Below are 27,783 nucleotides of genomic sequence, written 5' to 3' on the forward strand. Positions count from 1 at the left end.
TGTTACGTATCCAACACGTTGTCGTGATTGATGTACAGAAATAAGCCGCGATAGATTGTTGTTGTTGAAGCGGCAGAAATTATTTCTGAAATCATTTCGAGTTGAGAGTTCTGAGCCGGATAAAAATCTGGGTTCGTTCTGTCTAAGTAAACCCGACTGTTGTGGGAATGGATAGCTGGTAACACAATTGACTTTAACTTTTAAAACCCAATGGAAGTCTGCCTTCTGACACACTTCATATTGTTTATATTCCACTTTTTGCTATGGTAGTATAAATATCTCGCTAGTTAAGGTCAACTTTTATTTATTGAGAGCGTTTTCAAAAGGAACTTAAATATATGTACGTACAAAGATGAAGAAATGAATGGTAGTTAATGTTTTTTTTACATATAAAATAATAAAAACAAATAATGTAAGTCTACTCACATTCTGAACATTTTATATGAATTTTTACAAATAATAACTAAATGTTATCTATTGTGTATCAATACTAAAATTGAAACAATGTCTTGATTGGAGAACAAAAATTCCATCAATCGTGCTCTTGGTAAGCTATACGTTTCTGTAATGAGTTCAATGTAGCAGCATCATTGCGGTTAAGTTGATAACACACACCTATATTTGCCTTTAATATTTTGATTTTTCGAATTTCTTTTTAAGTTAATTTGAACAGCACAAGACATTTAGGAAAACCGCTGTAAATGTAATAATGTGTATGTATGCATATATTTGACATGACCAACATTTTCTCTAACATCTGTTGTTTTGTTTATTTATCTTGTACATTTTTGTATGATGTAACTCTCATCTACTTCCAATCAAAAGTGCTTCAATTTGTTCAAAAAAATTGTTAGTTTACGGCTTCAACGAACAATCAATCCAAATCATTGGTACTAACGCCCGTATAGATAGGCTCGTCCTCCGTTTTATCCAGCTTATCATCGCCGGATTCACTTTTACTTTTAACATCCCCTGCTTCTTTGTTTACTGAATCGGAATCCTTCTCTTCAGTTTCGCCAATTTCAGCATCTCCCGCATTTGGCACCCAGAGGCCAGAATCCACGCAACGTTTCATATGGTATTTGGCTTCCTCAACAGGCATTTCGGTTATTGTTTTTTGTAGCAATTCAATATCACGCGATTCAAAACATTTTTGAAGGCTCTAAACAAAAATAAATCTCAATACAATTCTGCATTTTTAAAATTTGATTGTTTACTTACTTCAGGTAGTGTTTCAAATACTTCTGCAGGATCCAGTCCACCAGGTCCAAGTCGCGCTGCTTTCTCCTCCTCCTCTGCTTCGGCTAAAGCTTCCTTGATTTTTTCTTGCGCTCTTTTTGTTATGCGATCTTTGAAACCTTTAATTTCACTTTCGAACTGTTCCTTGTACTCTGGCACACAATTTTGAATTTTGGAGAAGAATGAACTAACACAGGCACGTGGATCAATATCTAATTGCTTCGCAAGCTCTAATATGTATTGCATACAAATGCACTGATGCGCCACATGCGCCATAAGTTCGTGCTTTTCTTCCATTTCTAAATTTATGGACCAAATGACTAGGTAATTTGCAGTCTCCTCACAAACAAGGTCGAGATGTTGCTGTAGGAAACGTTTGGAATCATCGTACTTCCGTAGCATACCATATTGCTTGCATAATTTTTCGTTTTCCTTTACAAATTTTTTCATTCTCGCCTCTTTCTCCTCTTCCGAGAGATTCTCATCAGGTTTCCTTAGAGCCTGTTTATTTAAAACAGTTTTTTCGAACCCAGGTTTGCTGATTGTATCCACATTCCAAGGCGCCTTCTTCTCTTTATTGATCAGTTCATCCTCCTGCCGATCGATTTCTTTGCCCTCCTTTTCAATTTTTTCCAACTCTTTCTAAAAGGTGCCAGACAAGATCAGTGACATGCTTTTGGCAAAAATTAAAAAAATAAATGTTTTACCTTAAGTTCCGCTTCGTCACCTTCCTTCTTTTGTATGCGTTCTTTGACATCCATCAAACGAGCCTGATATGACTGCTTCTTCTTTTTGAACTCGTCCTTTTCGCGTTCCATTTCAGCCATGCGTTCGACACGGGCCTGATGACGCCAACGAAACAATGAAGGAGTGTCGATGTTGGGATGTGTGTCATCCTCATCATCGGAAATCTGTTCGAAATATTTGACAAATTCATACGAAATAGTAACCAGTTTTTGTAATGATTTTTTGTGCTCTCTACTCACTTCAATATTCTTCCATTTACTGTAGTCTACCATAGTTGAACTTGAGTTATTTTTCTATCTTCTATAACTAAATTATTCGCAAACAAATACTTTGTACGAAATTCTCAATTTTTCCTCTACCGCTGAATTTACTAGAATTTTCTTTTGACATTTATGCTAAAATTTTGAATGTAAGTCAAAAGAAAATAACGAATGACAGATAGTAATATGGGTATTTTAAAGAGGGACCAGAGGAATTTTTGATGGCACATCCCAACACAGGGTGGGACATGTTTAGATTGAGATAAAAGTATAAGTTAAAAATATCACTAAATTATTAATGATACATGTTTTTTAATAAACAATTATAATCTACTTTATGTTATTTTGGTATTTTGAAAGGACAAATAACTCATTTAAGAAAGATTTTTGTAATTTACCAAATAATTGAAGTAAAATGCAGATCATTGTTGTTATTTTGCAAATTAAATAGAGGGTCCTACAAACTTAAAGATAGCTAAGCAAGCGAATAGATTTTATGAAAAACGTTTTTTTCCTGAGGAGTGAACTGAAAGCTTTGGTATATCGATGTAGCTTCTACAACTCCGGATTTGACTCCAGTCGGTATATGAACTGACACGAATGGTTTAAGTTGCCTTTCCGAATGAGTTTTGATTCTACGTGAAATAAATAAATAACATGGGCTAATTTTGTTTAGTATTTACCTAATTAAACCATTTAGGAAAGCTAGTAGGTACTAACATATGTATGTGCCTACATTCAGATGCACTAACCTTAATATACATATACTTATATTTTTATTCAACGTTAGGATATGCGTTTGTATGCAATTCTGAGTTAAGGTCAAGCGGCTGCACGCCAAGAAATTTTCAATGTCCTTTCTGCAACGTCTTCGCGTCACCGTTCGTGTCTGGCTATGAAATTTATACTGTGTTGATGTTTAACGAGCCAAATGTAAATAAAAGTATAAAATACAAATACCAACACTAATAAAAGTTATACATTTTTTATGTCCACACTTGACCGCCTCTTTCAGGGAACAAGTTTTCCTAATGTCAGACAACAATGAACAAGGACATAGTACGATTTTGGTGATTAATCGGAAAGGTTTACGTTTTTTAGTACTACTGTCGCACTTAAGTTAAAAACTAGGAATTATTTTTCAAAATAATGTTTAACAGTTATAATCGTCGGAAAAAGCATGATACCGTCTTCTTAAATGTCAAGCCCACTTTTAACAGTCAGGGTAACGGTCTACGGAAGTACTCAACTGGTTTGCTGGATAAGGAGGACAATCCGTTTTACGATGTGAATAGTAGCAGTGCTAGTCGAGCATCGGTCGGAACTATAACCACATTGAATGAAAATTTCCGGGCCGTAAGTGGAACTAAATTATTTGAAGAATAGGAAATAAAGCTAAAAAAATTTCCTGAGATACTTGAGATATCTTATCCATTTTTCAAACAGTGGTATAACCTATCACCGAACCCAACATAGCCTAACTTCAATTTCAAATTTATTTTATCTAGAATATTTTTTACAATAATATTGCGCCAATTCAATGGTTTTTGCATATGCTCGGAGTTTTACCCATAACGCGTCGGGAGCCTGGTAAGGCCAAATTTCGCATAAATTCCATTGCATTCGGCTATTCGTTTGCTTTCTTTATACTTCTATCGGTAAGTTTTAATCATAAAATTTTAGAAAAATCTGGATATTCACAATTTTTTTCAATTGCTCAGGTTTTTGTTACTTATGTTGCTAAAAATCGTATAAGTATTGTGGCGTCACTGAGTGGACCTTTTGAGGAAGCCGTAATTGCCTATTTATTTCTCGTAAATATTTTACCGCTAATATTGATTCCAATATTATGGTGGGAGGCGCGTAAAATCGCTAAGTTGTGGAATGATTGGGACGACTTTGAGGTAAATTTGATTGAACTATAAATTTAGGCTTAAAGAAAACCCCAAAAACTCGTTTGCTTCTTGTTTGAATTTTTAGATTTTGTATTATCAAATATCAGGTCACAGCATGCCCTTGAATTTGCGTCGCAAAACAACTATGATTGCGGTGGTTTTGCCGATTTTATCCATTTTATCGGTCGTCATAACGCATATAACGATGGCGGATTTTCAAATAATTCAAGTAAGTTTCATTCATTCACACTTCGAAGAAGTGTTAAAACTTATATTATCATAATTAAATGTTTTTCCTCGAAAATATATTTTCCTATGAATTCTTTTATATACTCAGAAGAATCTAAAACTGAATAATATTTCCTAGTTTAGCACCAGATACTTGTCAAGGGAGTGGAAATCGCATCATTTATTATTAGGATTTTTATTTTTTTGAAGAATCTCTACCTCAGAAACCATCGAATGAGTCTTAGAAGACAGTACTTGAACATAAGGGAGAGAAGAAATAATACTAATACTAATGTATCTTGAACGTTTCATACGTTGATGAGGTTGTGATCGTTTTCATACTCTCTGACCCCACCGAAAAAAGCTCAGTTTCTCCTCGGGGACTGTTAATTTTTTCACATAACCTTAATCTCTGCTTAATTTTGATAAATTTATTCCTGTTCTAGATACATAATACATAAGTAGTTCCGTATCACCCATGTTGGTCAAGTAGCTTTCTGATTATTAGTCTCACCCAACTTTTAAGGTTATCCCTAATAACAACAGAATTGATTTTAATAGCTAAATAAAAATAAAAATTTTTGTTGCATCAATAATTATAGGTAATTCCATACTGCATCTTAGACAACTTGTCTGCCATGCTAGGAGCTTGGTGGTTCATAATATGCGAAAGTCTCAGCATGACGGCCAATATACTGGGCGAACGCTTTCAAAGGGTAAGTCAGAAAAAAAAGGTTTTGCAAAAGACGGCTTTTATAAATTGAGTTTCCGAAAACCCGCCTCCTTTATGTGATATAGGCACTCCGTCACATAGGTCCCGCCGCCATGGTCGCCGATTATCGCGCCTTGTGGTTACGTTTGAGCAAACTGACACGCGATACCGGCAATGCGACCTGCTACACTTTCACTTTTATCAATTTGTATCTCTTTTTCATCATCACACTCTCCGTTTACGGACTCATGTCACAGCTCTCTGAAGGCTTTGGCATTAAGGATATCGGTTTGGCTATAACGGCTATTTGGAATGTTTTTTTGCTTTTCTACATTTGCGATAAAGCTCATTACGCCTCCTTCAATGTGCGCACGAATTTCCAGAAAAAGCTGCTGATGGTCGAACTGAATTGGATGAACTCGGACGCGCAAACGGAGATAAATATGTTCATACGCGCTACGGAAATGAATCCGTCGAATATCAATTGTGGTGGATTCTTCGATGTGAACAGAAATCTTTTCAAAGGCGTGAGTGGAAACGTTTCTTTAGAATGGTATAATATGAACTAATGGAATTTATCCTGCAGCTGCTCACCACCATGGTCACTTATCTAGTTGTCTTGCTGCAGTTCCAAATCAGCATCCCCACCGACACGGGTCGGCACATGAACGTTTCGGTGGCCGAGTTAGCCACCGACATGATGCTGGAAAGTGCTGAGGTCGAATTAACTACCACCAGTACAACATCGACAACAACAACCACAACGACTAAGATGCCACCGCCGGCACGTGGCAGGAAGGGATAAAGAATTTGAAACGATATTTTTGATATTCTAACAATATTATTAGAGATTTTGATATAAGGAATACATTTTATGGGAAATATTGAATAAAGTAGGATTTGGAAAATAAAGCAACAACATATTTAGTGGTCAATGAATAATTTAATTTTGGACAATATGGTAATTTAGAAGAAAGAAAAATAAAATATACATATGTATGTAAAAATACAATCTTAGGTTCCACCGAGATTTGAACTCGGATCGCTGGATTCAGAGTCCAGAGTGCTAACCATTACACCATGGAACCGCTTATCATCTTATGTACAGTGTACGTATATGAGCTCAGTAGTTGAGCTATGCGCATGCTAGAGAGCACGCGAAGCAGAGTTTGTTTCATGTTCTCTGTTGTGAGTACTTTGCAATTGCAGCAAGAACGCTCTCCTAAAAGTAGGCTATAACTTATGGCATTGCACTGCATATTGAGGTGCTTCTGCTGAAAAGGGTGGTTCTAAAACGTTGTTGTTTCATTATCAAGTAAATAATTAATAAAAGCAAAATTATTGCTGGACTGAACAATTGAAACGCTCCCAATCTCGGCTTGAATTTCTCCAATTGTATTACAACTTTGCTTCCGCCGTTTTTTTTGTAAATTTAAGGCTTTATTGTATAAAAACGGTCCAAAAGTGTTTTCCCTTATTCCCTCAAAAAGCAATGCTTAATGTTTTTTGAACTAACATTTGATTTGTGTTATTTTGCAAAATACTGCACAGAGTGCAAGTGCTTGAAATACATTTTTTTCTTCTTCTCACACAATTTTGGAAGAGAAGTCTATTTAGTTATTTTAAAAATTTATTATTCGTTGGAAAATCTTAATACACAATATTTCTAGTTCTTCACTCTGTGTCTTCTCCACTATATGTCCAGCCTATACTTTGGTTGGTTTTGACAGAGGTGCTCTTTGTGATTAATTTTAGAATGATATTTTAAGGGGGAGACCGCCTAGACAGCATGGAGAGGAATACAATATTTTTCATTTAAATTTTATTTTTCTTAACATATAAATTCATAAAAGATACAGAAACATAAATTTAGTAGGAATGATGATGTAAAGAATATCCCAGGCATTATTTTTACTGATTTCAAAAAAAACGCTTCACTACAACGCCACTTAGAGCCTTATAAGCCAGGCTGAAACTCAAATAGGCTAACGAATTAACACATACCCTTTAAAAGGCAGCCACCGCCCCACTTTTCCAGATATCAATTTTGCATTTTTCTGCCCCAAGAAGTTACGCATTTGTCGGAGTCGCCAATATAGGACCATTATAGAGTATAGCGCCCTTATCGATAAAAATCAAGTCCTTGTATGAAAAATTGCTTTGTTTGACAAAGTATCTTCAGGAATTTAGTCATGGATGGAGAAATTGTTCAGATCGGACTACTGTAGCCTATTATACTTCCATTTCCACACTTTCTTCCGCTCTTTCATTATTCATTTAAATAATTCAAATAACACACATAAACCGACATAATTTCGTCTCCATGACTTTATTGGGTTTAATTGAATAAAATAGCGTTAACCAAGCATTTACATGCGTTTGACTTAATAACATTATTATTACAATTATTATGTGTACATATGTTTGCTGCTCCTTTATTTTAGCATAATTTTTCATTCACCAAATGAATACACATGCCACAATACATATCACTCCTCTTACCACATGTACATATGCACATACATACATATGTATGTATTTGCAAAAACATTCGTATTTAATCGTATTTAATTACAGTTACGTGTATCATTCCGTACAAATTTTGCACTGAGATTAAAAATATTGGTTTCATATACTTTGGTATGTATTTATGCATGTAATAGCATGTACTACTCACTCCATGTACATATAAGAATATATATGTATGTGTGTACATAGATTGTAGTTGCTTATAAAATAGCTTATCTAACATGATTACTAGGTGAGAATTTTTAAAATACAAATGGAAGTTGAAAAAGCCTTATTAAAGCAAGCATTTGAAGAAAAAACTTGAAGACACTATTCTTCTACTATTTTGCTTTAAGAAATTTCTTAAAAAATTCAAAAAAAAAAAAAACAAAAAATAAATAATATACAATTAAAGCTGTTAATTTATATAAGTAATTGTACATATGGTATGTATGTATATTAAAGCTTTCTCCTAGCTCCCAGCAAAATATCACAATAACAGCAACAACAATAATAATAGTAATACGTAATAAGGCCGAGTATATTGCATGTAGTTTTTGTTTTATTATTTTTTACTTTCTATTTTCTATTAAAATTTCTCTTTTTCCACTGAGTTGCTGGTACAAATAAGCTGTGAAGCGTGTCGTAAAGAAATCGCGCATGCCGAAGGAATCACGGGATTTTATAGAGTGTCAGGTGCTGTAGATTTCGTGTTTACTTTCTTAAATCTCTTTGAGTTGCAATTGCTTTTTATTCAACATTTATTTTAATAATTTCCATCGGGGGATTCAGAGAGTATATGCTTATAGCCGTTGCTGCCAAGATACATGTTCTCGCGCCGGAAGTGGAAGGGTATCTGAAAGAGGGGGAATATTTGGAATAATAAATATTTTTAGTTATAATATTTAAATATAAAAGCAAATTGTTTGGAATTTTAAGTAATTTTTAAGGTAGTCTCCTCAAAAATTTTTCAGCTATCCGCACATGATAGATCGAATATTCAGATAACCGCAGATGATATTTCATCTAATACAATCAAACAATGGATATCCGGATATCAAAAAGTGATTTTATTGGAAAAATACCATCTGATCAAATCGGACCCGGACCTGTCGATCATCGATCATTTTTTTCCTAAATCCATATGTTTAGTTAAACCAATAGTGTGTGTTTACGACGTAAAAAGATTGTTCGCAATTTTTACCATGAAAATAAAAAATTGAACAACGTGTTTTTGTGTTTTCAATGGGATCAAGGCTACGGAATAGTTGAAAACGTTACAGAAATGTTTCAGGGAGTTTATTGAATTATGGCACACGTATTTGAACGGCACAAAGGATTCGTGAAGGTCGGGAAGTCCTCGAAAACTTGCCTCATACGAGTCGTCCATCCGCTTCTCTGGAACGGACTGCAATTATATATAGTGATGGATATAGTAACGAGATCAGCAGCGGAAAACAAATTGTGGGTCAATTTCGACATTGTCATAATGATTGGGGATCCAGTAATTATTTCATACTGAAATGTTTGTAACACGGTTTTTATGTACTCACCGATCCAGGTGGCGGGCAGGGTATTGCGACAGTGGCAATCTCACGCAATTTGTTCATGGTCCGTAGCCTTTGATAAAAAGAATGTATGATATACCACATCAAACAATCGAAAGACAGTACCGTGAAGCATATAATAACTGCAAAGTATTAGTGATTACAAATTTAATCCAATTTAATTTATTCTTAATAAAATACAATTTCTTACTCACAGTAATATATTTTGCCTCCAATGATATCGACAAACTTCTCATTCTGTAACCAAAATACCAACACCGCAGCCGATACAATGAAAATAAACTCAACCACCAACCACGGAAGTACGAATTCCGACCGATTCTTAAATATGCCTGCAAAAAGAGCAATCGTGCTGAGCAGATAAACCGAAGCCACTGCCGTCAGTATGTAGAGCAGCATTTCGGTAACGGAAACGAGCTGGGAGGCGGTGCGCAGACGCAGTTGATTGCGAAACGGTGACATGTCATAAAAGCCATTATCCTTTTGATCCTCAATATCCATTGCGAGCATAGTTTTCATTTGTTCGGCATGAGCCAGACCCAAAAGCACCAGGAAGAGTAACAAATGGGCGACAAGCTGGAAATTTTATGAAAGAACATTTTTTATAAATAACACACAAGTAACTTATATAAGTATTTTGTATTTGTTAAGAATGAAATAAGTATTATAGCAAGATGTATTTTGGTGACTCAGAAGCTTGAAACATTAGTTTACAATGCCTTTACTCTTAGTCAAAATATGGTATATTTAACAGTAAGAATGTTGTAGAGGGAAAGAAATTAGTCCTGGAGAAGAGTCGACTCAATGATATTTTATGGTGAGATTGATTTAGGGTTACAAGGTCATCCGGGCACTAAAGAGCATTATCTCAATTTATTCTTTTTTGTGAAGTGCTTGAGTTGTTGAAAATAATTCAAGGCTGATGCATTGTGATTCTTCACTCTTTTTTCTGTCCACATAACCTTTGCTTTGTCAAATGGATGAAAAATAACAACATAATGATGTCTGAGTCATCTTACCCGGTCCCTTTTAATTTGAAAAGATGGATGTTTTCTGCCACAAAGCAGAAGCATTGTTCGAAGTTATCAAGACTGTAACAAAAAGCTCTATGGCTGTTGGTGGAGGTGTACACTGCCATCCCTTCAGAGTGATGACCATCCACTCCGATAGGGCAGCGATACTAGCCTTGATTTGGATGATTGTGAAGACTAGTGAAGGGATGTTTAGACCCCTTATCTCTAGCATCGAGTTATTTTACGATTATACTGGTATGGGTGTCAGGCCGCAGTGGTATTGCAAGAAACTGTAAGGCTGACGAGCTTGCTATGAAAGGTACTTCAGTTTCAATAACTGTAGAATGGGAACGGGTAGGTGGACAACTGGAGACTGTCTGATCGGGATTTACGCGGAAAGATGAACATCTTACCGGATGCCATTTGCATAAGCTGTCTAGAAAAAGATGAGATAGAATCATGGCTTTGCCAGATCAAGGCAAAAACACCTCGGATCTCATACTTATAGATATTTAGGTGAACTAGAAAAAAAAAGCAAGAAAAAACGTTGACTTCGGCTGCACCGAAGCTAATAGGATTATATTGTTACCTTAAGCAGTAATCCATGCCAAATTTCGTGAAGATACCACGTCAAATGCGAAAGTTTCCCATGCAAGCATTTGATTCCGATCATTCAGTTTATATGGCAGCTATATGCTATAGTTAGCCGATCTGAACACTATTTTCGGAGATTACATTGTTGCTTTAGAAAATAATGCATACCAAATTTCGTGAATAGATATTGTCAAATGCAAAAGTTTTCCATATAAGAACTTGATTCCGATCGTTCGGTTTGTATGGCAGCTATATGCTATAGTAAGCGGAACTAAACAATTTCTTCGTATATTACATAATTATCTTAGAAAATAACTTGTGCCAACTTTTGTGAAGATACATTTTTAAATGTGAAAGTTTTCCATACAAGAACTTGATTCCGATCGTTCAGTTTGTATGGCAGCTATATGTTATAGTTGTCCGATATCGGCCGTTCCGACAAATGAGCAGCTTCTTGAAGAGAAAATGACGTTTACAAAATTGCAAAACAATATCTTAAAAACTGAGGGACTAGTTCGTATATATACAGACATACGGATGGACGGACGGACGGACGGACGGACAGACAGACAGACGGACATGGCTAAATCGACTCAGCTCAACATACTGATCATTTATATATATACTTTATAGGGTCTCCGACGCTTCCTTCTGGGTGTTACAAACTTCGTGACAAACTTAATATACCCTGTTCAGGGTATAAAAACCCTAAGTAGATTTGTGATTCAGGGCTTTTTGCCGCTAGCTGATATCTAAATGCAGGGGTTTTTCGTGGGGCTTCACAAAGGACCGTGCATTCTGAGGGATCAGCCAACTAACCTAACCTACATACAAATTTACGGAAGATTACGTCGAAGAGAGCATCATTAATATCAATAACTTTTTGAAAATTATTTGTATATTCTTTGCTCAAGTGCGCTCGGGAATTAGATACCGTTTTAGTGATGGCAGTTATAGTTTTGGCTAGTTATGAAATTATTTATATCATTAACAAATAATGGTTACATTTCATTGTCATTAATATAATAATCGATTTTCAAGCTAAACAGTTAAGTGCGTACTATCTTACACAAAAGCATAGAACTAAGTTACAATATTTGTTCGTAGTGCTTGTCCATTAATTTCACCTGCAATTAGTCCCATTTGACTGAGTCAACTTGAGTCAAAGTTTCTTGGTGGCAATTGCAGTGACAAACTCGCTATCAAATTACATGGGAGTGCCACTGTGTTGCACCGCACATACACATACACACTCATAACTACTAACTAGCTTTGGTATATGCTAGTCTGCATATTTTTAGAACTTTAACAACTACTAAATATTTTAGCTAAAGGATCATATGTCTATGTAACTTTCATTGAGTTTGTTTTTGGAAGGAACACTCACCAGTTGGTAAATGCCAATCAGTATGGCCGACAGACGAAGATTTTTCGGCGACACTGGTGCCATCATTAGGTCCACAAAGGAGCGCCAATGGGCAGCGGGCGACTTCTGGGGCAGCAACATTTTAATTGCTTCTGCGAGAGTTCTTTAAAGTCCACACCAAGCGAATAAACTAGATGAATATAATTACTTTCCGGCGTATTTTTGCAAAACCTCCAAATTGGATTACTCAATTATAATTGATTTTTGCACGATTGCTAGTGGTCGCTGCTGTATTGTTGTCGACTACCGTTGTCGCGGCGTACATTGCAGTCTTGTGTGATGTTGCGCTGCCTTAATTATGCCCCGCACAACTTCCGCACAGCCCGCGCCGCACAGCTCGTATTAAATCGATATAACGGCTCTACGTGGTAGAGTGACTGTTGACCATTCAGCCCGCCCCTGCCAGGTTGCTGCCAGCCGCTTTGACCGATGTCCGAAGACCGAAGACGGCTGCCTTTGTGGCGGTGATGCACTTAATTAATTGCTGTTGCTGCAAGGCTGCGACGACGACGTGACACTTTACTCTTTAAGTTGGTTTCTTTTGTTCAACGTCTTAAGGCTCAATGTGTGCGTTCATTTAAGGCCGCCCACGTTCAGAAACCGTTAATGCGTCGAGCTCTGTTTTCACTGGCGTTTGCTTCAACGTGAATGTTTGTCGGATACTAACGATGAGTGTACGAGCACTTTACAGTTACAACATATTCACTGCCATTAGAATTTTCAGTGTTATAAAAAACTTTTGCTTTCATTGCACGACTGTAGCTTTTCTGAATGAATCCACTGTGGCCGTCTAACCCCGCGCTGCCGTCGTGTACGTGGCACGAAGTCTGAATCAACGTGTCGTATGCGTAATATTATTTTGCTAAATTCCACCACTTGACAGTTTTTGTATTATCTGACGTTCGCTAGATTGGTTTGTTGTTGTGTTTTTCATTGTGGTTGAGGACATGCGCGTTACACTTTTTGGTTATCTCAGTAAAGCTTTCTCTGTGCTTTCACTTATGTTTGTACTCTGTCGCGTGTTTGTTTATGTTTGTTTTCGTTGTTGTGATTTCTATCTTTGTTTATCGCATTCTTCATCACTTATATTTTGTGTAAATATTCGCTTTGAAGCTTTCCTTTGAGAATGACACGAAGGGCTGGAAAGCTCTTGCGAATATTACGTCATGCGACGACTTAATAATAAAAATTAGAGGAAATATAGAGAAGTTAAGTACAGGTAGCTCTTTGTAAATTTACTCTTAACCTTAAGGATATATTATATTAGAAGATTTCAATAAATGGAAACTAAATTTTCTAAATTTTACAACTGATGGTTTCTAAAAATATTGTATCGGAAGTGGGAGAGCCGACACCTTGTAACATATTTACTAATGGGTACAAAAATCACGATTTTCTAATAACGCTTTCAGGCATAGGGTGACCCGAAAGTCTATTTTCTTTTGAAATGGAAGCTATTTCTATCGGATGGTGTAGCCCATTCTAATATTATTCGTGTAATTTCAATCGAAGTCATGTGTAGAAGTTCACGCAAGTGAGGAAAGTTCTCTGATCGCCATTCACTTGGGAGTGGCCAGAAACGATTCTTTTACAAGCAGCTCACGACTTCCGGTCTTTGACCAAGTATCCTCTGGGTAGCCTAAGAACATCCGTTTGAAGGCGAGTTAAAGTGAGAAGGCGAAACATCCCCTCCGCAGGGTTGTGCGTTGGGTTTGGGACCCGCCACGTAAAAAATCTTACCAATAAAAATTAACAATCAGCCTCGGATGAGAGACCCTCCTTTTGATGACGGCCATGGCAAACGAAATAAGGACTATGAATTGAGGGCATGCACCTGGAATGTCCGGTCCCCTAATTGGGAAGGTGCCGCTGCCCAGCTGGTTGATGTTCTTGTAAAAATAAAGGCTGACATCACGGCCGTCCAAGAAATGCGATGGACGGGACAAGGACAGAGACGAGTAGATCCTTGTGGCATTTACTAAAGTGGCCATATAAAGACGCGCAAGTTTGGTGTGGGATTCGTGGTGGGAGAGAGACTCCGTCACCGAGTACTATAATTAACTCCGGTGAATGAACGTCTAGCCACAATCCGCATCAAAGAGATGTTCTTCAACATATCGCTGATTTGCGCCCACGCCCCGACGGAAGAGAAAGATGATGTGACCAAAGATGCCTTCTATGAGCGCTTGGAGCGCACTTATGAGAGCTGCCCCCTCCACGATGTCAAAATCGTGCTTGGCGACTTTAACGCCAGGGTGGGCAAAGAAGGTATCTTCGGCACGACGGTCGGTAAATTCAGCCTCCACGACGAGACATCCCCAAATGGGTTGAGGCTGATCGACTTCGCCGAGGCCCGAAATATGGTTATCTGTAGTACTAGATTCCAGCACAAGAAAATACATCAAGCTACCTGGCTGTCTCCGGATCGAAAAACTACCAACCAGATCGATCATGTTGTGATGGACGGAAGACACGTTCCAGTGTTTTAGATGTGCGTGCGCTCCGAGGTCCTAACATCGACTCAGACCACTATCTTGTTGCAGCCAAGATTCGCACCCGCCTTTGTGCAGCAAAAAACGCACGCTAAGAAATACAAGGAAGGTTCGACTTCGAGAAGCTGCAATCACAACAGACAGCCGAACGATTTTCTGCTCGGCTTGCACTCCTGCTCTCTGAGAGCACTCGTCAACAACTCGGTATAAGGGAACTGTGGGACGGCATTTCAAACTCCTTACGTACAGCTGCATCCGAAACCCTTGGTTTTCGGAAAGTGCAAAAGAACAACTGGTACGACGAGGAGTGCCGCGCCGCAGCGGAGAGAAAACAGGCTGCCTACCTCGCAATGTTACGATCGACCACAACACGTGCGTGATGGGATAGATACCGAGAATTGAAGAGGGAAGCGAGACGCATATGCAGACAGAAAAAGAAAGAGGCCGAAATGCGTGAGTATGAAGAGCTTGATAAGCTGGCCGACAGGGGTAATGCTCGAAAATTCTACGAAAAAATGCGGCGGCTTACAGAAGGTTTCAAGACCGGAGCGTACTCTTGTAGAACCCCCAAAGGTGATCTAGTGAACGATGCCCAGAGCATACTTAAATTATGGAGGGAACACTTCTCCAGCCTGCTGAATGGCAGAGAATGCACAACGCCAGGAGAAGGCGAACCCGATTCCCCAATCGATGACGATGGAGCAGAAGTCCCATTGCCCGACCATGAAGAAGTTCGAATAGCAATTACCCGCCTGAAGAACAACAAAGCGGCGGGGCCGATGGATTGCCGGCCGAGCTATTCAAACACGGCGGCGAAGAACTGATATGAAGCATGCATCAGCTTCTTTGTAAAATATGGTCGGACGAAAGCATGCCCAACGATTGGAATTTAAATGTGCTATGCCCAATCCATAAAAAAGGAGACCCCACAATCTGCGCCAACTACCGTGGGATTAGCCTCCTCAACATCGCATATAAGGTTCTATCGAGCGTATTGTGTGAAAGATTAAAGCCCACCGTCAACAAACTGATTGGACCTTATCAGTGTGGCTTTAGACCTGGAAAATCAACAATCGACCAGATATTCACCATGCGCCAAATCTTGGAAAAGACCCGTGAAAGGAGAATCGACACACACCACCTCTTCGTCGATTTCAAAGCTGCTTTGGACAGCACGAAAAGGAACTGCCTTTATGCCGCGATGTCTGAATTTGGTATCCCCGCAAAACTAATACGGCTGTAAACTGACATTGAGTAACACCAAAAGATCCGTCAGGATTGAGAAAGACCTCTTCGAGCTGTTCGATACCAAACGAGGTTTCCGACAAGGCGACTCCCTATCGTGCGACTTCTTCAACCTGCTTCTGGAGAAAATAGTTCGAGCTGCAGAACTAAATAGAGAAGGTACCATCTTCTATAAGAGTGTACAGCTGTTGGCGTATGCCGATGATATTGATATCATCGGCATCAACACCCGCGCCGTTAGTTCTGCTTTCTCCAGACTGGACAAGGAAGCAAAGCAAATGGGTCAGGCAGTGAACGAGGGCAGGACGAAATATCTCCTCTCATCAAACAAACAGTCGTCGCACACGCGACTTGGCTTTCACGTCACTGTTGACAGTCATAACTTTAAAGTTGTAGATAGTTTCGATTATTTGGGAACCAGTGTAAACACCACCAACAATGTCAGCCTGGAATCCAACGGATAACTCTTGCCAACAGTTGCTACTTCGGACTGAGTAGGCCATTGAGATGTAAAGTCCTCTCTCGACAAACATAAACCAAGCTCTATAAGTCACTCATAATTCCCGTCCTGCTATATGGTGCAGAGGCTTGGACGATGATAACAACTGATGAGTCGACGTTGCGAGTTTTCGAGAGAAAAGTTCTGCGAAAGATTTATGGTGCTTTGCGAGTTGGCCACGGCGAATATCACATTCGATGGAACTATGTGCTGTATGAGATATATGACGACATTGACATAGTTCAGCGAGATAAAAGACAGTGGCTACACTGGCTAGGTCATTTTGTCCGAATGGACGAAAACACTCCAGCTCTGAAAGTATTCGACGCAGTACCCGCCGGGGGAAACAGAGGAAGAGGAAGAACTCCACTCCGTTGGAAGGACCAAGTGGAGAAGGACCTGGCTTCGCTTGGAATATCCAATTGGCGCCACGTATCGAAAAGAAGAAACGACTGGCGCGTTGTTGTTAACTCGGCTATAATCGCGTAAGCGGTGTCTAAGTCAATAAAGACGAAGAAGAAGAAGAATTTCAATTGTATGGCTGAAGAAGTTCTAAGAGACAAGTATCAATAACGAATCCGCTGTCCCAAAGTTAAGAAATAGAGTGTGCCCTATATTCATAAACAGTTCATTGGCCTTGTAATGAAATGTTTTGTTATTTCTAGCCACATTGATTGACTTGATGAACTGTCAAGAATTAAGATTACTTAATAAGAAAAAAAGATTATATGAAGATCTTTTATTTTTTCAGCCTTTTCTTTTTTTTCTTTCAGCCTGCAGAGAAAAAGACGTGTGAAAAATTTCAGTTCGAAACCTAAAAAACTGAGGGATTAGTTCACGTATATTCTGACACATGCATATGGCTTTACGTTGATCATTTATATATACCTTATAGGGTCTCCGACTTATTCTTTACTTTTGACATATTTCGAACCATTTCTACCTTCTTTTTGGTTTCAGAGTATCAAGTCCAACTACGTTTCTGTAGAGGTTTTAAGATGAGCTTCCAAATGCAAAGCTATTCTAGATAAGACACCATTATCGGAACGCGCTACTATATACCAAGCAACTTCACTAAATATTCACAATCGCATTCCAATTCAGGCTCAGCATTGCAGTTACTTCCAGTCTTTAAACGTGTAAATTAAACTCTTGATTAAGTAATCCAATAAATTCGCAGTAACAAGATGATTTCGAGCAGTAAGTAATTAAAAAGGAATGTATGAAGAATAACAACACCAAAACTAAATGGAATCGATTGACATACGTAGATAATTCCTTTTAAATTAAAAAGGAAACCAAACAAATTGAGCAAACATCGCCAAGGTATAAACAAATCGTTTACTCGCGGCATCGATTATCGCGAGCAACATGGAAATCGGGTTATACAACCAGATGACTTTTAGTCCTCTCTTTAAGCAATTTAGCTGCATCTTCTTGTTATCCGCAAGTGCAACAATTTTGTAATAACATGTAAAATTCGAAATGAAAAATTTTTATACGCAACGTTTCATGTTACAAAAGTAGAGGCGAGGCCCGATTTGCAACCGCATTCCGGTTGAATACTGTCAGCGTGTATTGATGCCTCGGAGGTGTGCATTGATATGTCATTTTGGTAAAACGATGCTTGTTTGTCCGTTTTACATCTGTGTTTGTGTGGAAATATACTTATGCAATGATGCTTTCAGGAAGTTTAAGAAGTAATCGGTGCAGCGATTATGGGATGGGATGGATATTTTGCTAAAGTATTACTGTTGAAATTTATTATAAATATTGCTTTTCAAAGTTAGTTATACATATTTTTGCTTAAGTGAAGCTCTTTTCTTTTCTTTTCTTTAACACAATGCTGTGAAGTCATATAAATTACTACTTTACGGATTTAGAACGGGCTATAGCTATCAGTATTATAAAGATATCCCTTAGAAACGGGTTTTCTCTTCGACATCAAATTTTTTCGATAGTACCATTTTATGGACATTTGTCCAATATCTTTAGCCAATGCTTTAGCCTTCGATTTCCTTTTCGATCTCGTACATGGGACTGGTATTCGGGTGAGTTTATTGAGCACTGGTCCACAACAATCACTGGCTTGGCTGGAAATCACCTAGAATTGAACGATAGAGGTCCATTAAACTACTTGCTCAAAGCAGGGTTTTTCCTACCGTAGTTGTAGGGGTTCTAACCGGATGCTGCCCAAGAGGCATATATAGTACATCAAGTGAAAAAAATGTCTGGAAGAAACATTTGACATTTCGACACTTTCTTCTCCATTTTCCAGCTTTCATCAGTCAAAGAAAAAAACCTTGGACTTATACCAAGAAGGACATCACAGAATATCGGTGTTTTAACAGTCCAAATAGGATCGCCGAGATATTATAAACGAAGGAGCCTTTTTGAAGGTTCGAAATGCCAAGATAACTAATAAACTTAGTCGGGACCGCTTCTTTTGTAAAAATATGCCTGAAATTATATTATTTTTAGGGTTTCATAAGTACGAGTCTGAAAACGATCCTCACTCCATGATCATTTAAATGGCAAAATCCGAACCTGATTTGACTAGGCGATATATAATTTCAACCATTACACTATTTCTATTACATAAACCTAAGTATTCCATTTTCTATAACAGACGAAATTGGTTTCATTTCGAACCGATTACTCTACGTTTGGGATTATTATAAGATCACTAGCGCATTTTAATCAAAAGGAAGCAACACCTACAGCAATAACGTCATATATTTATAGCATTGCTTCTGTTTCAGCGGTTCATATTGCAATTGTCTTTTACAAATGTACGTTGTGAAGGAAAAGGAGAAGAGTAGAGTGCTTGAGCGCAAATATGCCTCTCCCAACTGCCTCGCCTTTCCACAAGCTACTTAAAGGCAATCAATTTGTAAACGTTTAATACCCTCAAAGCCATGCTGCTGCAACCTAACAACTCCCTCCCCCAACCGCCACAGCAGAACACTTTCGGCAATACTGTTCTTCAATAAAAATTGATCCAATGTTGCATGTTGCATGTAGCAAGCGATGAAATGAAGTTGCTTTGTGGCTGATTGAGTGGAGGAAAAAAATAAACAAAAAACTTTTTCCATTAAATTCCAATTGGAGGTGGAGGCCAAGAAGCCAAGTGGTACTACTTACGGGCACAAACTAACAAACACTTCGATATGTGCTTGCAACATGAATGCTTTCGCATGAAGACATTTCGTTTGTGCGAGTATTTTATGTGTTGCAAAAACTGCAACATTGATCGGCAATAAATTATCGCAATGCAAGTGCAGTTTATGTTGTTGTAATTGCAGTTGAATTTTTTTGTTGCAGCATGTGCAGAGCCAAGAAACGCCCTCAAACGGCAGCAAATGTAGTGGCAACTGCGGCAGCTGTAATATCGTTCTAGTTATGGGTGCAAATCAATTGGTCGGGAGCAAATGGCACACAGTGGGTGCTTTAGCGAAGGACTTGTAGTAATTTGAAGGATGTACTGAACATGCTGGGTTAAAAGCGGAAAAGAGTGCATTTAAATATTTGAATTAAGGGATCAAGTAGATTTAAAAAAGTAGGGACAAACGTGGGTTGGTCTGAGCCGAGAACACTAAAGGCAAGGCAGGCAAGCAGCCATGTACTTGGTCTTAATATTGTATGCGTGGGCGCCTTTGCTTCCGGTGTATATCCATGAGTCTTGAGTCATTGGATTTCTTTGCTGGAGTATCTTTCATACTAACGACATGGCCTTACCGCATAGCTCTTACAGTTTGCGGTTCCAGTATCTTTGTTTCTTCACTCACGTGTACGGCTCCAAAGATCTTGCGAAACACATTTCTCTTGAATGCTTCAAGTTGTTTCTTTTTCCTCTCATCTCGGATCGTCATCATCCATGTTCCTGCGCCGTATAAAAAGATGGGGATAATGATTTTGCGCGTCGAGTGAGGAATCTGTTTCACAATTGGCTATCGATCTCAAAATAACACCTGTTCTTCTTCTTCTTAATTGGCGTAGAGACCGCTTAAGCGATTATAGCCGGGTTAACAACAGTGCGCCAGTCATTCTTCTTTTCGCTTCGTGGCGCCAATTGGATATTCCAAGTGTAGCCAGGTCCTTCTCCACTTGGTCCTTCCAACGGAGTGGAGGTCTAACTCTTCCTCTGTTTCCCCCGGCGGGTACTGCGTCGAATACTTTCAGAGCTGGAGTGTTTTCGTCCATTCGGACAACATGACCTAGCCAGTGTAGCCGCTGTCTTTTAATTCGCTGAACTATGTCACTGTCGTAATATATCTCATACAGCTCATCGTTCCATCGAATGCGATATTCGCCGTGACCAACGCGCAAAGCACCATAAATCTTTCACAGAACTTTTCTCTCGAAAACTCGTAGCCTCGACTCATCAGATGTTGTCATCGTTCAAGCCTCTGCACCATATAGCAGGACGGGAATTATGAGTGATTTATAGAGTTTGGTTTTTGTTTGTCGAGAGAGGACTTTGCTTCTCAATCGCCTACTCAGTCCGAAGTAGCACCTGTTGGCAAGAGTTATTCTGCGTTGGATTTCCAGGCTGACATTGTTGGTGGTGTTTACACTGGTTCCCAAATAATCGAAACTATCTACAACTTTAAAGTTATGACTGTCAACAGTGACGGGAGTGCCAAGTCGCGAGTGCGACGACTGTTTGTTTGATGAGAGGAGATATTTCGTCTTGCCCTCGTTCACTGCCAGACCCATTTGCTTTGCTTCCTTGTCCAGTCTGGAGAAAGCAGAACTAACGGTGCGGGTGTTGAGGCCGATGATATCAATATCATCGGCATACGCCAGCAGCTGTACACTCTTATAAAAGATTGTACCTGCTCGATTAAGTTTTGCAGCTCGAATTATTTTCTCCAGCAGCAGGTTGAAGAAGTCACACCATACACCTGTTGGCAAGAGTTATTTTGCTCTTGATCTCCAGGCTTAGAATATTGGTGAAATCTATCCTGCTTCCGAGATTAGCTTAACTTTTTAAAATTTATACTGCCAACAGGGATGAGTTCCTAAGATGCGCGGGATCTGTCGATGTGGCATTTTCAGCTTCTCGCTACCGACTTTAATCAGATCTGCCGGTAATCCATCGGCCCCTGGGGCTCTCGTGTTCTTAAGCCGCCTTAGAGCACTTGTCACCTCGCTTTGGTCGAGTGTTATAGAAATTAATTCAATGTACTTACAATGCAATTCAAATAATTCTGACTATACTTTATTAGGGCGCTTGAGGTATAAATCATTCGATTGCTTTAATTCGTAATGTACGCTTGAGGGTCTTAGTAAGATTATCCGGTTGGTAGAGTAATGGAAAATTAAACATTTTCTGAACAATGAAATATCCTCACCGATTGTGAAAACAGAGTTTTGAGCCGATTATAGGCTCCAAAGTTAAACAGTTTTTTACAAATACACTCATATCTCCGAAACTATTTCCCGGGTAAGCTTAAAATGTTCAGACAATATTCTCAAATAAATACACAGATCGATTTTTTGAAAAGCATAAATGAATATAACCTCTTAAATATATATAAATAAACAATAAAAAAATCCAAACACAGACCTACGATCAATTATTTACCAGATTATAGAAGGTCAGTTTTAAAAATTTTGTCCCATAAAATTTGGATTTTTCACATTATCACGTTTTGTCGACATGTCAGTTATGACAAGCGTGTTTTAATTTCAATACGTTGTATTTACATACAAAATCGTAAATTCAATTCCATTACAATCTGCTTACAAAGCTGTCAACTTCCCACTATTGAAAGTTGGCAAAATAATAATGCAACCACACCAACTTCATACTCAAAAGCATACCTGTATATTCCCGATAATAAAGATCATAAAGCAGCAAACATTGCATACTTTCTCGATGAAGCGATTGCAGAACGTAGAGCCACAATGAAGAAGCATTTTTAATTGACTTCTGACTTGACTTTTTGCGCTTGCGGCCATAACAATGTGTACGGATCGCCCGTTGGTGGCGGCAATGAGTTGATCGGCGTGTTGCCACAATGGTCGGCAACAGCTGCTGGCGCAACGCTGTGGTGTTGGTGGCAACACACAGAAGGCCTCGCCACTTTTATTGCTACTCAAATAGCGCGTCAATGGTTGTCGTGCAGCGCAACTCCTGTTGCAACGTACGCGGTTGCATTATTACGCGTTGTTGTGGTAAACGTTAATAAATGTGTTTGTAAGAGCGTGTTGTGTTGTTGCGACTGGATGTTGCAATTCTTAAAAGTTAATAAAATACGCCCAATGATAACAAGAAGTCAATCGAACGCATAACTCGGCCCTGAGGTCTTCATCTTCAACTTTAGCTTTGGTTTGCGCAATAAAAACAACAATATATTGTTTTAATTTTTTTAATCTTTTTTATAAATATTCAATATTGTTAATCCGCCAACAACTTTGTTTGCGCCCAAAGCTGGATGCTGTCGTGCCACTGGACGCAGACGCATAGTGTGGCAGCGTTCGGCCAGAAAAACAATCAATTAGGTGCCACGAATGTTGCTGCCACAACGCCAGCTATTTCAGCCTTTGTCTTTATAATGGTTGTTTTATTTTGGCGCTTGCGAAAGTGTGATGCCACTGCTGCTACTCGCTGCTACCCATTTCGGCTGCATGTTGCTTTATTGTTTTTATTGTTGTCGGTTATATTGGCATTTTACGATCGCGATTTGGTTTTTTACCTGTGTTTTTGTTGCTTTTTGATCGCAACAGCTCTTTCTGCACGGCGACATGCATATCTCCTGCAACTGCAGCGTTTTATGGTGGCTTTCAGCGGCCGCGGCAGGATTTATTGCACATTTTTATAGTTACGTGTAAATTGGTTTTTAAAAAGTAAATTTATCATAACACAAAAACAAGCCGTTTCCATTCACTACACTTGCAACTTTTCACCAAGTTTGCATTGTGCCGAGCTTCTTATATCGAATTTTATTGCTGTTCGGTTCTTTATGTGATACGTGCTTTGCATACAGTAACGTCCATAGAAATATGTTACATCGAATTTTATCCGGACTGACAGAACAAAAATGTATTTTCGCGTGATTTAATACAAATCTTTATTATCGTATTTAAAATTCTGAGACAATGCAAGCATTCCAAAGCTTAATACAATTTCCTATACACTTGTTATAATCTTCAGTGCCTTAAGCAAATTTAAAGTTTTTCGGTTCCGGTTCATTTTTGGAACGCCATTCTCTAGATTTTTGGATGGTTACATCGTCTTTCCTATAAATCCACGTCTCGTCACCGGTAATGATGAGTTTGATGAATGTAGGGTCCTCAACTTCTATTTCCGGCCTCTACAACACATCGTTTTAGCAAAGGATTAAGATCTTTTGGTACGAGTCAGCATTGACTGAGGTGAATGCACGACTCGTGTGAAGCGTCCGCCGTCGTCGAATTGCTAAAAATTTCGAGCTTACATTTCCTTTACATAATATGCAAGTGCTAATAAGACAAAGAACCACTCGAAGTAATGAAAATATTGCTGCCTTTTAGGCAAGTATTGCTGAAGACCGCAATTTGCGGATTCCAAGACGATCCCAAGAATTGAGACTGTTAACCATTAGACTACTTTTTGTGGGATTGTTTGAAGTCATTGGTTTTTAGCAATAAACCAGACTTTTTCAAGCCCTAGAAGTCAATATTGAACTTGCTCTTCATAACATACGACTTGATTTAGTCGAAAAAATACTCGAAGATTAGGTTCATCGAATTCGTTCCTGCAAAAGAAGTCGTGGAGGCCATTTGAATGATGTTACATTCTGATTGGCTCTGATAATGGTGTAAGTAGAATTCAAATACCAATCACTATCAGATAACTAAAACTAGTTATATATCGGCCAACATATCGTAGAATCAGTTATTTTACTCCATTGTCATATTTTTTCATGCGTTCTGTCCATATTTTTTCATCTGCCACTGTACGCTTTTGCCTCTTTATTGATAGCTTCAGAAACATTTATGTAAATACAGATATCTGCTCGTCCAGTTGATTGTGGCGACAAATTGAGTAGCTGTCAGTTCTGGACCGGAGTATTTGATTAAATTGTTAATGGCTTATAATTTACGCTTTTAGTAGCTTTTATGGGAAAGTTAAGAGGTTTTAAAGCGAAGTCGTGTGAAGAATTTGTGCAAGAAGTAACCTTTATATGTTCTATATATGTGCATTCATGAGAGTGGATTATATAACACATTTTCAGTGTTCTGAAAGCCTCTTTGAATATTTAATAGTTTCGTATTTAAGAAAGATACGGAAAAATATTTTGAAGCTATATGCTGTAAAGATCCGATCTGAATAAATGATATTTCGTGAAGTTAATTTGTCAAATAAAAAATGGTTTCCTACAAGAACCTGAGTTTTATAGTGGTCCGATGTCGATGGTTTCAAAAAATTAGCAGCTTGAGAGAAAAGGATTTGTGTAAAAGTACAGATATATAGTAGATATGTCATAAACGGAGGAACTACACGAACATATCGACTCAGCTCGTCACGCTGATCATTTACATGTAGGCTTTATAGGATCTCTGGCATTTCCTTTTAGGTTACAAACTTTGTGGCAAAATTTTCAGGGTATAAAACAGCTTTTAGAGGTTTTTAACAATTCGGTGTCTTTGCAGAACTTGTGGTATACTATATATCACCAACTCCATCCGAACCGGTATGAACTCTCCTAGGCATCGCATTCGGGACGATGTTTGACAACCCTGACTCGAAAAATGCGCTATATGAACTTTATGAAGGTATAAACATGGTACAAAATACATATATTGCAGTGACTCGTCTGTCTCAGAGAGTTCATACATTGAGTGTGAAAAATAAAAATAGTTGGTTGTAGCAGAAGAAGAGGCTTCCTCTGCATTAAAGAATGCTTTTTAGCAACCAAGGACTTGACCAACACATGAGATGTGACCTTCATTAGATTTTGTCAATTGGAAGTCTTATGAATAAAGTTTGCGGCTAAAGCTTGCCAGAACAAAAACAGTAGCTCAAATTTCGTATGAAAATTTTTGCAGCCAAATTAAATGCGAAGCAATTCTTTGCATAGCCGCTTTGAAATATGAAACTGTCTTAATTTGACGGCGTATTTCAGCAATAAAATGCAAATAGCGCAGCGGCAAATAGTCAGCGATGTTGTATTGTAATTAACCCCTTTTAAGCCGACTTAAATCAAGAAAATTAAACACTTTCCGAATGTTGCACGCATGTTGCAATTAATATTCTCGGCTTGCCAAAAGGCAAAGAGTGTCATGAGCAAATATGTAAATATGCTGTATACATACAAACGAACATACACACATCTGCTATATGTATGCATGTCGTATACCTTGGTGTGTAGGCTGATGCCATTGCATTGCTGCGGGTGCAATGTGAATTAAAGGATGGCAGGAAGTGGGTGGATTGAGGGGTGCCGTGAGGGCAGTATGCAAGTATATATGCGCAAATATGGAGGTTGTATTTATATATCCGAGCTGTGAACAATAGCTCAGCCCTCGTAATTGTTGCTGTTGATTTTATTGCTGTAGTTGATGTTGTGACAGACTGCCGACGGCTGTGGCAAACGCTGCCAGTTGCGCTCATCATAAGCCTCTGTAGTGGCAGGGTGTGCATTATATGTCTGAATGTGTGTATGTGTATTTTCAGGCCGTGTGCGGCAGGCGTTAAATTGACACAATTGAACACACCCTCGAGAATTTTGCGGCTCAGTGAGCGCTGAAGCTTGATATCAACAACTGCTAGTGGGTGAATTCATAAACCAATATAGACGCACACACACTCATTTGTATTTGGGTGTGTAAGCTTGTACTTAGATGGCAATATTTGTGTGTGCACGCTGTACCTTTGCTTTTCAAGCTCCGTTTGTGCTGCTCAACGTGTGAATTGCACGCTCGAGGGTGCATTTAATCGGAAATGTTAACATCTTCATCAAGTGGTAATGCGTCGATTGCTGCGCTATGCCCCTGAACTGCTTCTTGTGTACTTTTGCGAACCAGACGGGAGAGCGGTGGGGGATTGTAGGCACAGGGGCTTCTGAAGATGCCTTCAGCCACCTTAAATGTTGGTTTTAAGCTGCTGCGCTTATTTATTGCTTTGTAATTCGCATCAATGAACGGGTGTAGATCCACATACATAGGTCCTAAATATGACTACGTGGCAGTATGTAAACACACTTAATCCCGACTTCAATGTTCCGAATAGCTTTTACATGCTGCACGTATTGTTGTGGGTAAGCTTGTTGTTTAGCTATACAAGTTATTGTTTACAAATAAATGCCATATTGATATGATATACCATAATATGACAATTGATTTCATTTAAGGCATATACGGGTATACATATCTTCAGGTATTTAAATATTTGTAGATCATTCAAATATATTTCATTAGATATTATAAGCTATTTGTGTTGTTGTAAGGAATAATACAACTTGGGTATGGAATAAAGGAACTTGAAATGTAAGAGTCACATCTTCATAGAATAATCGTCTCCATTTTCTAGCAGCCTCTTCGTTTTATCAATTGCAACATTTTTTAGTAGTAGATTCAATATTCTCACAGATGCAATAAGGAATTCCTTTTTATTCATATGGCAATACTTCTAATATATTTAGATGAAAGTGTTTGTTCATGCGAAATATGATAAAAAATGTGTCAATTAAAGAACAAGAGATCGTTTCAAAAATTGTTTCATAAATTGGCACCCTCTTATTTTATGTATGTTCGTATGTAGGTTGATCTTAATATGTCAATTATTTGCTTTTTTGTGGGGTTAATTTTGATTAGGTAGCCATGTGATGCTGGAATTACACTCACCGGACCATCGAACGAGACGAACGTCAATGAAAAGGGAAATTAATCCGAAGTTGAATCAAATCTTTATATCTTTAGTAATAAAGTACATTTCCGACTACAAGTATATGCAAATAAGGCTGATGAGGCCTTCAACGCACCTTTATATCAAGAAAGAGGTGCTATCTGATGTAGATATCATGTTTAAGACGTTAGTGGTCCACATTTTTTCAACTGAATGTTGGAGCTAACTTAATTGTCAATGGTGATCGTTAAGACAAATAATTCGACTTTCTGTTTCCTTTTGATAATATCAGTAGTCTATACTCTGGTTTCAGCTGCACAGGTTAAGCGAATTAAAGTTATTTTTTTATCAACGCTTTACTGTTCTTTAGGATGAATTTAAAAAATGCCAACTTATTTAATATATCTACCACAGAGGCATTACTTAATAAAATTCCCATCGGCATTTTGATCTCATTTTTTCATGGAGAAAATAAAGCTGCAAAAAATGGATTTCCATTGCAAATATACTTGATACCATT

At 38.3% G+C, this 27,783-nt stretch overlaps 3 protein-coding genes and 1 non-coding gene across 4 annotated transcripts; 1 reads left to right on the top strand and 3 right to left on the bottom strand.

The window, feature by feature from the left end:
* Positions 1-702: 702 nt before the first annotated feature.
* LOC120778860 (hsp90 co-chaperone Cdc37) lies at positions 703-2,364 on the bottom strand. Its single transcript, XM_040110893.1, has 4 exons — positions 2,226-2,364; positions 1,947-2,150; positions 1,222-1,881; positions 703-1,162 (listed from the first exon to the last, which is right to left on the bottom strand). Exons 1-4 carry the CDS (start codon positions 2,256-2,258, stop codon positions 875-877), a joined length of 1,185 nt encoding a protein of 394 aa, XP_039966827.1. The 5' UTR covers positions 2,259-2,364; the 3' UTR covers positions 703-874.
* Positions 2,365-3,395: 1,031 nt separating this feature from the next.
* Positions 3,396-6,016, top strand: LOC120777317 (gustatory and odorant receptor 63a). The gene is made up of 7 exons (XM_040108554.1): positions 3,396-3,602; positions 3,755-3,904; positions 3,968-4,150; positions 4,227-4,370; positions 4,972-5,085; positions 5,168-5,608; positions 5,668-6,016. Exons 1-7 carry the CDS (start codon positions 3,396-3,398, stop codon positions 5,884-5,886), a joined length of 1,458 nt encoding a protein of 485 aa, XP_039964488.1. The 3' UTR covers positions 5,887-6,016.
* Positions 6,017-6,097: 81 nt separating this feature from the next.
* On the bottom strand, positions 6,098-6,169 carry Trnaq-cug. The gene has a single exon. It is a non-coding gene; the product is annotated as a tRNA-Gln (tRNA).
* A 1,212-nt stretch (positions 6,170-7,381) lies between these two features.
* LOC120777993 lies at positions 7,382-12,271 on the bottom strand. The gene is made up of 4 exons (XM_040109643.1): positions 12,152-12,271; positions 9,352-9,733; positions 9,143-9,279; positions 7,382-8,445 (listed from the first exon to the last, which is right to left on the bottom strand). Exons 1-4 carry the CDS (start codon positions 12,269-12,271, stop codon positions 8,356-8,358), a joined length of 729 nt encoding a protein of 242 aa, XP_039965577.1. The 3' UTR covers positions 7,382-8,355.
* Positions 12,272-27,783: the final 15,512 nt, after the last annotated feature.

This window comes from Bactrocera tryoni, chromosome 5 (genome assembly GCF_016617805.1).
Source record: "Bactrocera tryoni isolate S06 chromosome 5, CSIRO_BtryS06_freeze2, whole genome shotgun sequence".
Lineage (NCBI taxonomy): Eukaryota > Metazoa > Arthropoda > Insecta > Diptera > Tephritidae > Bactrocera > Bactrocera tryoni.

Coding starts and splice junctions, on each gene's coding strand:
- LOC120778860 (XM_040110893.1), bottom strand. CDS start 2,258: ATGGTAGACTACAGTAAATGGAAGAATATTGAA. Junction 2,151..2,225: donor GTAAATGGAAGAATATTGAA/GTGAGTAGAGAG, acceptor TATTTCGAACAG/ATTTCCGATGATGAGGATGA. Junction 1,882..1,946: donor GTGACGAAGCGGAACTTAAG/GTAAAACATTTA, acceptor GGCACCTTTTAG/AAAGAGTTGGAAAAAATTGA.
- LOC120777317 (XM_040108554.1), top strand. CDS start 3,396: ATGTTTAACAGTTATAATCGTCGGAAAAAGCATGATACCGTCTTCTTA. Junction 4,151..4,226: donor ATGATTGGGACGACTTTGAG/GTAAATTTGATT, acceptor TTGAATTTTTAG/ATTTTGTATTATCAAATATC. Junction 4,371..4,971: donor CGGATTTTCAAATAATTCAA/GTAAGTTTCATT, acceptor CAATAATTATAG/GTAATTCCATACTGCATCTT.
- LOC120777993 (XM_040109643.1), bottom strand. CDS start 12,271: ATGTTGCTGCCCCAGAAGTCGCCCGCTGCCCATTGGCGCTCCTTTGTG. Junction 9,734..12,151: donor TGATTGGCATTTACCAACTG/GTGAGTGTTCCT, acceptor TAAAATTTCCAG/CTTGTCGCCCATTTGTTACT. Junction 8,446..9,142: donor CCTGCCCGCCACCTGGATCG/GTGAGTACATAA, acceptor CCCCTCTTTCAG/ATACCCTTCCACTTCCGGCG.